Source organism: Phyllostomus discolor, chromosome X, assembly GCF_004126475.2.
Source record: "Phyllostomus discolor isolate MPI-MPIP mPhyDis1 chromosome X, mPhyDis1.pri.v3, whole genome shotgun sequence".
NCBI classification, from domain to species: domain Eukaryota; kingdom Metazoa; phylum Chordata; class Mammalia; order Chiroptera; family Phyllostomidae; genus Phyllostomus; species Phyllostomus discolor.
Window position 1 is genome coordinate 30,638,172 of NC_050198.1, and position 12,961 is coordinate 30,651,132.

At 37.1% G+C, this 12,961-nt stretch overlaps 1 protein-coding gene across 3 annotated transcripts in view; it reads right to left on the bottom strand.

The window, feature by feature from the left end:
* The window catches only part of SLC9A7 (solute carrier family 9 member A7), a 181,981-nt gene that overhangs the window by 90,874 nt on the left and 78,146 nt on the right, over nt 1-12,961 (bottom strand). For 2 of the 3 annotated variants that reach the window (XM_028522566.2, XM_028522564.2), the window contains exons 2-3: nt 3,540-3,739; nt 1,531-1,608 (exon numbers count right to left, since the gene is read on the bottom strand). In XM_028522566.2, the coding sequence (XP_028378367.1) occupies nt 1,531-1,608; nt 3,540-3,739 (278 nt within the window). Of the gene's footprint in view, nt 1-1,530; nt 1,609-3,539; nt 3,740-7,073; nt 7,127-12,961 lie in introns of those variants that run through there. The other variant, XM_036016617.1, reaches the window with a different exon arrangement.

Here is a 12,961-nt window from a genome sequence, read left to right on the forward strand (position 1 = left end):
TTGCCTTGGCCAGTGTGAATCAGTTGGTTGCAGCATTGTCCCATAAACCAAAAAGTCACTGGTTCAACTCCCATTAGGGCACATGCCTGGGTTATGGGCTCAGTCCCCAGTCAGGGTACATGTGAGAGACAGGTGACTGATGTTTCTCTCGTACATCGATGTTTTTCTCCCATTCTCTCTTCCCCCTCCCCATCTCTCTAGAATTAGTGAACATCCTTGGGTGAGAATAAAAAAAAAGATACAGAAAAGTTCTAACGACACAAAAACTCCTTCACGCTACCCCTTTGTGGTCATACTCATCCCCCTCTCACTCCTGAATTCTTTTTTTTTTAGACATTTTATTTATTTATTTTTAGAGAGAGGGAAAGGGAAGGAGAAAGAGAGGGAGAGAAACATCAATATGTGGTTGCCTCTCGCTCATCCCCCACTGGGGACCTGGGCTGCAACCCAGGCATGTGCCCTGACTGGGAATCAAACCAGTGACCCTTTGGTTCACAGGCCAGCACTCAATCCATTGAGCCACAACAGCCAGGGTTCACTCCTGCAGTCTTAATCCCTGGAAACCACCAATCTATTCTCCATTCCTATAATTTTGTAATTTCTAGAATGCTATATAAATGATATAATATAGTATGTGACCTTTTGTGATTAGATTTTTTCACTCAGCATAATGTCTTTGCGATTCATCCGGACTGTTGTGTGTATCAATAGTTCATTGCATTTTATTGGTGAGTAGTATTCCATGGTATGGATATTCATTTAGTCATTCACCTATTGTAGAACATTTTAGTTGTTTCCAGTTTTGGGCTATTATAAATAAAGTTACCATGAACAATCATGTACAAGTTTTTGTGTGAACCTAAGTTTTCATTTCTCTGGATAAATGCTCAGGAATAAAACTGCTGGGGCATATGGGAATTCAACTTTAGTTTTATAAGAAACTGCAAAACTTTTTTGGAGTGGCTGTGCTATTTTATATTCCCAATGGCAATGTATGAGAGTCCCAGATTTTAAAACAGAAATGAATCACTGATGATAAGTCAACTATAGTGTCTGAGTGGGTACATAACACAGTAATAAGCAATCTTGGAGATGGAAAAAATAGACAATTATGCAGGTAAATTAACACAGAGCTTCCCATGCTTTAAGAAATATTGGTCAAAAATATCATACTGCTTACATAATTTAAAGCCTTTCTACCTCTCAAGAGAAAATAAAACTTTAAACCAAGCAATAACACTATTAAAAGGTCAACCAGCAGGAAATCTGTTTGCCATGGGAATTCCTTCCATAGTTTCCATGAAGTTATTGGTAAAGGTAGACCCACTTATGGCATTAGCTGTATACACCACACACACATACTATCATGAACACTATTTTGGAATGTGTTTATATTTCTTTTTTCAACTATACAAAGTTTTTGTTTTATGATAATTCACCCCAGGAATGTCATTATGTTGTTATTATCTGTGGATAAATTTTTTATTATTTTAAGCTTGAAGAAAAGGAAATACTTGCAAATTTTCTTACCTTCTTTAAACTATATCCAGCATGGAAAATAATTGGAGGCAGCAGAATGTTGAAAAAGACCTCTGGATCGAATGTTACCTAAAAGTTTAAAGAGAAAAAAAAGCCCATTATTAGTTTAATACCAATTGGTGCTATAATATTTGCTTAATATTTGAAGCCATTGGCTAAAGTTTGAATATTAAAGCATGTAATATAAATATGAAAAATCATGAGCGCATCACAAAAGAGAAGTCACAGCTCCCCTGTGGAATGACAAATTTCCACATAGCACTTATGAGTTCTGCTCTTGGGGTACCATTTAATACATATTAAGACACAACAGTGCAATGCAATTTTGAGACCTCACAGGAAGTTTCTGGTCAATGTTTTTAAACAAGAAATCAAAACATCTTGATCTTTATCACAGCTTTATGAAAACTCAACTGCAATAAAGATGCAGTCATAATTCTTTATTAATTGTCTAGATCTTCCCACAGAATCATTTATAGACATAATTCTACTAAATTTAAGTCTCTTTTGAGTGGTCAGCCTTTTGTGATACATGATGTGACCTAGATCAAAGTCTCCAGTGACGGTAATGGCATCACTTCCTCAACACCAAAATAAATTCAGCAGCTCTAATGGGACTTAAATCACCTGTAGTTTTAATACAGGGAAATCACTGTGAAACTATTAGACAGCAAAAGTCGTATCACATCCAGAAAACACAACCATTCTATAAACCTCCTAGAATTTGAGGTTTAAAAGAATTTGTTCATGTTAGTAGATTAGTTGGCTCTTATTTCAATTAATTATTTTAAATTTTCACTCTAATTATTAATAGTGTAGTTAGCATTTCTCTTTAGAAACTAGAAATGTTAACTAGTCTATTTAAAAGTCGAATGGTTCTTGCCAAATTATCCGTTATCCTATCTTCTTGCTGAAGGTAAGAGTGGTCTGAAAAGCAGGGACTGTCAGAATGAGAAGGGAAATTGGACAATACCTACATAGATGAGGACACTGGGGCCAAAGAGAGTGCGACTTGCTGGAAGTCACCAAACCCAGTAATGTATGAAGCAGCACAAGAGTTTCCTAATACCCACTTCATCCCATGCATGCTTATGAAGTATTTGAAAGCAAAGAGCTCAGTAGAACTGCCATTCAGGACATGGAGAAAATGGGCATGTTGAATGCTCCAGATTGAGAATAATTTTCTTTAAGAATTAGGATAGATCTTGAGATTAATAATAATTTAATTTTTGGAGTAAGGACTACATTGTATCTTTGACTACAAACCTTCACACACATTAATCTTGTTCCATATTAAAAGGGTCTTCTACAACTTGGATCGCTCAGACTTTATCCAGAAGCCTTCCTGCTGATAACACCAGGTCTATAAGGTAATAGAATATATGAGGATAAATACAAATCTCTTGCTTATGCTGGAAATTACCCAAGTAAGGGGACATAATCCTTTTTCCTGTGGAGTATTTTAGCTACTTCCAACATCAAATGAAAACCAATAGTTGGACTCAAATTCTAAGACAAGAATACATCTTTCCTCTGAAGAATAAGCCTTTGTTATCAATCACCAACGAGAGGGTACACTCAACAAGTATTTATAGAATATGGCAAAAGAACTATGAAGAACCAAGAATTAGTTCTGAATATTGAATAAACAACCTGAAAGTGAAACCAATGTTAAGAAAGAAACAACCTCATCCCTAAATTAGAACAAAAGACACAGTAAAGAAAAGACAGGGGTTAGAGATATGAGCTGAATGGGGATGTACAAACCTACTGCACCATCAGTGGCCCAAGTCAGCTACTGATCCCAGCAAAACTGAAAGGCTGAAATTGAAATCTTGTTCCTTCTTTTCCACATCATAGCCCAAAAGTCTCCTAGCAAAACTGAGAAGCAAAAATGCTATCTATGCTCCAGGAGTTTGAAATAATTTCTCTCCATAAGGTTGAGACCAAATAGGAAATCAAATACCACATCAGGACAACCACTCAGTGTCCCAGCTCACCTTCCTCAGCATGTCATTCTGCTCTACACTGTTGATCTTGCCAGGGCTGATTTCTCCTTTCAAGGTGTATTCAAAGAACTTTCCACTGACATTGACTAATAATGTGCTGAAGGCCCTGTCTTCCTGAGTGCAGCTGAGTGACTTGTCATGGCCACTGGTAGCAGGGGTGCCATACCTCAGGATCACCCCGACGATGAGCCCTGAAACAAAGTAGAAAAAAAAAAACATCAGGCCTGTGGAAGGACAGAGAAAGCATGGGCATAAAGGCATGGGTGATTTGCAACAGTAAGAAACTCAGAAGTTATCTTAGAGCCCAGGTACAGGGTGTGTACTTTAGGAGCAACTCCACAGTCTCTCAAAAGGGTTATGCATCCATCTACTTGTAAGTCCCTCAGCCATTAGGAGGACAAGAAAGGACAGTATATTTCATGGTTATTATGGCATTGAGTACTTTCAACAACTGATTACATCTTGTTTTTCATGCTTTTGGTGAAAGAAAATGGGATGATAAGAAACAATTTTGTTCCTGCCAAGGACAGAACCTTTGAGCTCTTTGATTTGCACCAGCAGCAGCCCTGAGGCCAGTCCTGCTGCTATCTGCCAACAAGGACCTGGGCTGCATAAATTTCTAGCTGCAACAAACACAATTTGCTTTGCCATATACCAGAGGAAGAAGATAAAAACAAATGCTATTGTTTAGTTCATTTCAAGGACTGGGTCTCATGGAGAAAGTACCTGCATCCCTTGGGGAGCTAAACACCACAGTGCACATTTTTGCAGTCATGATTTAAGGACTGTAGAGCCAACTTCTTGTGCCTGTGGCTATGATATGACTAAAATAATTATCTGCCAGTCTTTAAGTCTCATTTCTTCTTAGTAGGCTTTTCCCATTAACGACCACCTCCCCCCCCCACCAAAAAAAAAGTTGTGTATAAGCTTTCAATTCCATGAGTGAGGAAGGAGTCCTAGATGAGTCACACATGCTCAAAGAAAAGTGAGTGAAATATGAAAAATACATAAATCACTACCACTTTCTATACTCCCTTAGGAGGGAAAATTCAGATGTCTCTCTACATTCAGTTCTTTGCTAACAATAGCAAAAGATGGAAGGGTAAAATGTTCCCCCATGTCATTTTGCCATTGAAGAAGAAATTTGCATGAGAAGAAGAATGAACAGTACTTAGTATATTCTATGTCTATGTTCTATAATGTCTCTTATCACCAAGACATATGAGAACTCACAAGACATTGTCAAAAGACAAATAATATATAAAATCTAAGGAAAAGCTGGAATTCTTTAAGCCAAACTCTGTTTCTGTTTTGCTGTATTATTATTATTATTAGACTTGTAATATTAGATACTTGCAGTTTGCTGCCTTTTGTGGAAAAAATCAAGCTATAAAATTTTATTACAAATTAAAAATCAGGCTCTTAATAACATCAAATTGACCAGATATGAAACAATTTTCAAACCTTTAAAGGTATATGAAAAACACCAGACTTTAAAAAAAACATGTTGGTCATTACCAAAAAGAGGTATCTTTAGAGAAAAATAATAAAAACCCCATAATGCAGATAGTTCTACTTGTCTGATTAATGGATACGAAGCAAACACTTAAGGTCTTCAGCACCAATCGTCTGTTCAGGTCTTATTGCTGAAATTTCATATTCATTTTCTTTTTTGGGCATCTAACCCAGATGATAATACAGATTGAAAGTCCTCACTTACCCTCCTCCTGCTCAGCCTCAGAGCTGAGTTTCCAACTGTGGTCTCTTGCCATCTTGCAGTTTAGGTTTTTTTGGGTGTCTCTGTTGGTAACTGAAGTTTTGGGGGCACCTATGTTGAGGTGTCTGCTGATCTTGGGTCTCTTATTGATTTTCCTGCTCCTCTTCAATTGTTGTTCTAAGAGAGGAGGGGCTCTGAGCCATGGTCTATATTCCCAATAGGTGATCTCTCTCCCCGGTCTACTTTGTTCTCCTTCACCCTAATTATTAGCACCCCCATCATTCCTCCTTATAGGATTGGAATACTCTCAACAACACCCATAGTGGGGAAAGGTGTGCATGCAGTTGGGCCTGGCATTTAGGGCACTCTCTACAATCTCTCCTTTTCTCCACTCTCTTTATCCAAGTAATTTTACTGGTAAACACACAGAGGACCCCCATAATGTTTATAATGTTTATAATGGTTACATTTTGCTGTTTGTTTACTGCCTGGCACTGGAAATCCACCATGGCCTACAACATTTGCTGCCTCTGCACCCTTTTCTCCATCAAATTCTATAGTTTCTCTACCTCCTATACTGGGGTGGTGCTTCCTGGAGGTAACTCTTCTTTATGGCAGGCTGGTATACAAATGCATATTGTTTGGTGTCATTCCTGTGGATGAAACCATTCCTGTTTCTGACACTGAACAATTTTACTTTTCCCCAAACCTTCATTGTAATGACCAGTGGGCTGCCACTGCCTCCACCTCTGTCCATGGAATCACACTGATTGGTGGCAGGGCTGAGGAAGTGTATCAGATAGCTGCTGGGTCTCAGCCCCACTGCTCATGGTTATAATAATGAGGGTGGTGACTAGAGCTGACTGTGGCAGCCATGGTTCCTTCCCAGTTGTGATAGTAATGGATGCTGGTGGCAGGAGGGCTGCTAAGGGGTCTCTGGGTTCACTCTCCACTCTAGATCAAACTTAATATTATTTTTTATTCTTATTTCACTCTGTAGTTAGGCATGTGGATGAAAAATGAGTTCTACAGAAAGCAACCTCATGGGGGATATAATCACAAATTCCTAATGGGTCGAGTCATGATAGGTAGTCAGACCTCAGGCATATAACTTCTTTAGTAAAAGCTTTATCTTGCCTTAAGCAAACACAGATACTTCCAATCTGGTGAACAAGTAGAGGTGCTATTCTGGGAGAGCAGTACACTCAGAGACCATAGAAACTCAGTATCCTCATGTACCTTGCCCTATGCTTCTCTTCTATATGGTTGTTCCTGAGTTACATCTTTTTATAATAAGTTAGTAAACTGTTTTTCTGAGGTCTTTGAGATACTCTGGCAAGTGATCAAACCCAAGAAGGGGATTTTGGGAAATCTCTGATTTATACCTATTGGTCAGAAGCACAGGTGACAACCTGGACTTGCGACTTGCCACTGAAATGGGAGGGGCAGCAGTCTTGTAGGACTCAGCCCTTAACTATAGGATCTGATACTATTTCTAGGTAGATAGTGTTAGAAATGAGTAAAATTGTGGAACACTCAGTCAGTATCCAGCACAGAGTTTGAGAATTGCTTGGTGTGGGAAAACTCCCACACATTGTATCACAAAAGTGTCCACTGTGAGTACTGAGAGCAAAGGAGAAACAGGAGGTTTTTTTCCTTATAGGAGGTTCATATTTGCAGACAAATTTCTCAATTACAGAAAATGCCTTCACACTCTCCCCTATTAACCATCACCATCATATCTGTAAGCATTATTAAGTGATAGATATTGTTTTTATATAGTACTTTTAAAACCTTTCCCTCCTTACCTGGGCCCAATGCATCCATGTTAAAGATTAAATGGACACAATGAAGGTGATGATGCTGCCCCTTGTGACAAAACATGGCAAAAAAAAAAAAAAAAAAAAAAAAAAAAAAAAAAAAACCAGCCCTGGCTGGCATAGCTCAGTGGATTGAGAGCGGGCTGTGAACCAAAGTGTCGCAGGTTCGATTCCCAGTCAGGGTACATGCCTGGGTTGCAGGCCATGACCCCCAGCAACCACACATTGATGCCTCTCTCTCTCTCTCTCTCTCTCTCTCTCTCTCTCTCTCTCTCTCTCTCTCTCTCTCTCTCTCTCTCTCTCCCTCTCTCTCTCTCCCTCCCTCCCTCCCTCCGTTCCCTCTCTAAAAATAAATAAATAAATAAAATTTTTTTAAAAATCTCAACAAACATAACAAAGTTAACACTGGTCCTGATAGTTTTGACCAAAAATATATTCTGCTGCTCCTATACCAACCAACAGGATATATACTGCTAATTCAAGGTAGAGTTTAAGTACCACCTCAAACATTTTAGATTCTTATTTATTACCACTGTAGTCCATAGAGCAAATGAACAATCATTGCTATGATTAAGTTCATGTTTAGCATCTTCCAGTTCTACAAAGAATAAGATATTAGGACAAAGGCATGGAGCAAACATGAATGGCATATTTTCATCTGCCAAACTGTAAAGAGATCATTACTACCAGGAATTAAAGCATGACACTAGATTTTTTTCAAAGCTCAGAATGCTCAGTATTCAGAGGAAAAAAAAAAACAATGGAAAACAACAGAGGCACGAATGATTTTCCTGGATCAACATCATAGAGTTCCAGATAACAAAGAGATATAATCTACTATGTATGTAAGCCAGAAAAATAGCACATAGGTATCAGCTAATAAATAGAGGATCACTGATTTCACAGGTGTGTGACTAATGTCAGGGGAGAATTTAGTTTTGACCATTTACAAAAAGCAAATATGGATGAAATTACTTTGACATTTGATGTGGCTTAAAACAAGATGGTGACATTTGATATAGCTTAAAACAAAGCTTCAAAAATTCAAGAATTTTTCAGTTTAAAATTGAAGACTTTCAACTTGTGGGTACAAAAAAACTCACTTTATAACTGTATTGGCATAATGTGCTGATGATATACAATATCAACTTTTCTAATTTTTAAGAGACATAACAAAAATCCCTTCATACAGTTTATGTATATGCCCATCTAAAAATTGGTGGTATAAGGAAGGAATTTAATTATGGACAAAGTGTGGCTCAGAAATCCCATGAAGTCATTAAAGAAGCCAGCCCCCATTACTCCAGTGCCAATTTCCACTTTTGTGACTGAAGTTGTTGCAAGAACAGCTGAACAAGTGGATTCTCTGTTACCTGTTATCTTACAAAAAACATCTACCAGGGGCAATATATAGATGTCTCTATTAATAAGCCTTTGTTAAGGAATTGGGGAACAGGTGCATGAAGGCACTGTTCCCCTCTACTAAGACCTCACCTTCCCTTAGAGGAGCTACTGGGAGTTGATAATCATCACTTTGGTTTGGCCACTACTGGAGGTTTATTTACAGCACCGTTGGGGTTGCTCTGAGTTCTAAAGCTTCATCTGAAAGCATCCCATTCCAGATCCAGTTATATACTGTTTGAAGATAGTGATAGTGATTTCTAATTCAGTGAATAAAGAGAATGCAATAGATCCATACCAGCAGTGACAATGACTTTTAAGGTCTGGGGGTGATTTAAGTGACTCTGTTTTTGAGAATGAGTGTTATAGTCTTTTCAGTATTTTTTACTTGTTCTGCTATTTATTATGCATCTGAGCTATTCATGGATATATTAGTTTCAAGGAGAATTTATTCAAATATTTTTGTTACTTGTTTAAATATGCAGTAAAATATTTTTTTTAAAATTATTGAAGTACAATTTGCATACTATAAAATTCATGAAGTTTAAGTGTGCAATTTAATGATTTTTAGTATATTCACAGAATTGTACAACTATCACTACCATCTAATTTTGGAAAATTTCCATTTGTAATCACTCCCTGTTTCCTACTCCCAGCCCCAGGCAACTACTGACCGACTTTCTGTCTATACAGATTTATCTTTTCTGGACTTTTCATATAAAAATGGAATCATACAATACAAGTAGTATTTTGTGTCTGGAAGATTCGCCAAGCATAATGTTTTCAAGGTTCATCCATGTGGAAGGAAGGTATCAGTACTTCATTATTCTGTTGCCAAATAGTATTCTATTTTATGGATATACTATATTTTGTTTATACATTCACCAGTTGATAAGCATTTAGATTGTTTCCAGTTTTTGCTATTATGAATAATGCTGTTACAAACATTGATATACAAGTATACACTGACCTATGTTTTCATTTCTCTAGGATAGACACCCAGGAGTGGAACTGCTGTGTCATATGTAAATCTATGTTTACTACTTTTTCCTTTTTATTGAATTTATTGATGTGACTGAACTGTTTTCCATTTGGGAAAGAGTACCATTTTATATCCCCACCAGCAATGTATGAGACTTATAGTTTATACACATGCTCGACAACACTTGTTATTTTTTTATTATACCTATTTTAGAGAGTGTTAAGTGGTATGTCAGTGTGGTTTTAATTTGCATTTCCCCAGTCCCTAATGATGTTGAGCATCTTTTTATGTGCTTAAGAGCCATTTGTATATTTTATTTGATGAAATGCCCATTGATTCAAATCTCTTGCCCTGCTTAAACTGGGTCATCTTATTGAATTTTAAGATATCTTTATATGTTCTTATACAAGTTCTTTATTGAATATATGATTATAGGTGGAACCTAATCAACAAAATAAACAAGCAAGTAAAATATAACCAGAGACACTGAAATAAAGAACAAACTGACAGTAACCAGGGGGGATGAGGGAGGGGGGTAATGGGGAAAAGAAGGGGAAGGGTTGTCAATGAACATGCATAAAGGACCCATGGACAAAGCCAAAGGGAGGAAGGATCAAGGGTGGGAGTTGGGGGTGGGAGGGAGTGGTGGTGGGAAAATGGAGACAACAGTACTTGAACAACAATAAAAAATGCAAAACAAATATTTCCTCCTGGTCTGTGGCTTATTTTTTTCTTTCTTTTTTTAAACTTCCTTGATACTGTCTTTTTATTTTTTACTTTTTAAATTATCTTACAATAAAATTGATTATTTTCTTTTGTTGTACAGTTCTATGAATTTTAACTACTTATAGATTCATGTAAGCACTACCACAATCACAATACTGAACAGTTCTATAACTCCCAAGAAAATTCCCTCATACTATGCCTTAACATTTACACCTTCACCTTATCTAACCCCAGAAACCACTGATTTGTTTCCAATTACTAGAGTTTTGTATTTTCAAAGTTAAATAAATGGAGCCATGCAGTATATATATGACCCTTTCAGACTGGTTTCTCTCACTTAGCATAATGTCTTTGAGATTCACTCAAGTAATATGTGAGTTAACAATCCATTACTTTTTACTATTGAGTAGTACTTTATTGTATGACTGACTGTACCAAAGGTGGTTTATTCATTTACCTGTTGATGGACATTTGGCTTGTTTCCAGATTTTAGCTATCACAAATAAAGCTGCTATGAACACTCATTAACAAGTTTGTATGTGAAGAACATGTTTCCATTTCTCTAGGGTAAATACCCAGACTATAACATGACAAATGCATGTTTAACTTTGTAAGAATCCACCAAACCATTTCTTAGAGTTACTACACCATTTTGAGTCAACCACCCCAACCACAAGCAATGTATGAAAGTTCAAGTTGCTCCAAACCTGATAACTCTCAATAATAAAACAGAAACATGTGAATCACCAGAAAGCCAGCCCTGATAAATGGTGACTTTAATTAAAGAAATAAACTGATTTCCTAGCTCTTCAAGACAAAAGTTCTATCATGTATGAGAAATGAAAATAATGAAAATCAAGCCCATTAGCCAAGAGTTCAACCTCCAACCCAATGCTCTTCTTCTTCAACAGTTGAAATTCCAAGGATGTTATTAAAACCAATATGGAATAAGTTTATGTGAATCAAAAACACCACAAATTCTAAGTAGTTTCCCCAAATACAGAATGTAACAGGAATAAGAGAAATAAAATTATTCTAGGTCTTAGATAACTATTTGGGAAAACCAGACATGGAAAAATCATTTTACTATCCCATGAAACTTTTGGATGAGACACCAGGATAAACTTCCCATCACTGCTGTGCTGTACTGCATTTCTCTGTGGGTAACTACAAACCACATACCATCTGATAGTCTTTACAAGATCAAGATGTCCATTCTAGTGTATTATAGAATGAAAAAGCAGAAATCTTTCATTGAAAACTAGAACCAAGGAGGCAGACATGGGCTCAATGACTAAACTTTTTACTAGAGGTGTCCTGTGATACCAAAGTGTAGATTGATTACACTTGCCTTATTCTAAGTGTGGGCCTGTCCTGGTTCAACATCTCCAGGGCTTAGAGGGATTATTTCTACCTCATCTAGGGCTACAGTCTCAAAAAGCCCACTATTGCCACACACATAAACCACACTCTCCAAGCCCTGCCACTGATAAAAAAAAAAAAGACTTTTTGATCTCTATCTACCAGGCTCCTTTATCTGCCAACTGGTTCCAAATTTTACTAGGGAACAGAAGAATATCACTAATTTAACTCCTTGAAACTAAAAAAAAAAAAAATGAAAGCCTAACCACCCATGTTCTTAAACATATTTTCTTTTAAATGTTTTAAAACTAAAATTCACAGATACACTTAATCAGAAGATAATGGGAAGCCAGTAGATTCCCAGACTAGTCTAAGGGCCCTTAAAAATATAGCACTGGTTTTCTATTTTAGATCAGGTATATGACTTATTTGTTTCTGCCTCACATTCTGACATCTCCCAGAATCAATGACAGTGTACCTGTGGCTGAGTCATCATTTACAACATTTTAATTGTTGTTTTATGTATTTCCCCTTTAATTAAACACAATCAAATTCAAGTCAATTGCCAAAGGACTAGATTACAAAGTTACTACAGAAGACTGTCCCACACTTTCTTAACCTGTTTCCCACTATTTAAAGGCACAGGCAAAGACTTTCCACTAAACACCAGTTACTCTTTGGAATAAATTAATCAGTCTTTCCTCTGAGCCTCTTCCTGAAACTCTCTTCCCACTCTCTCCTCCTTAACCACCTTCACTGGATTAACACCTACTCATCCATTAAATCACAAAATACATATTATTTCTTATAGGCAGGGAAGTCCTTCCTAATCCCTCAGGATTGGATTGGATTCTCCATAATCAGGGTGGTCCTCACCGACTTCAACATGAAAGATGCTCCCTGGAATTGTTCTAGGCACAACCTATACAACCTTATGTGGCAGCCCTGCTCATCATTCATCTCCAGAACATAGTCTCTAATAGTGACTATGTTTATCAGAACAACAATTGCACTGCACTATGACTGCCTTTTAACTGCCTATTCCTCACCACCAAGGCTAATATTCCTGAGGGCAATGCTCAAGGTACCTGCCAGCCAGTCCTGCATCTGACCCACCATAGTCACTCCATAAACAACAGTAAACTATAAAGAAATTAGCCAGTAGTCATCTGTTACAAGGAATTATCTCATTTGAGTTCTGGGAAAAGAGCCTTAGTTCTGACCCATAAGGGAGCAATTATATATTTTTAAACTTTTATCTGCTATAAAAATCCAAGGATACTTGCATTTATCAGCCTTTAGAATTTGGCCCAAATTAATGAATAAAATTCAAATACTCTTAGAGATTAAAAACCTTCCAATGGTTTTATGAGGTATACTACAGAATCTACCTTCCTAGAAGCTC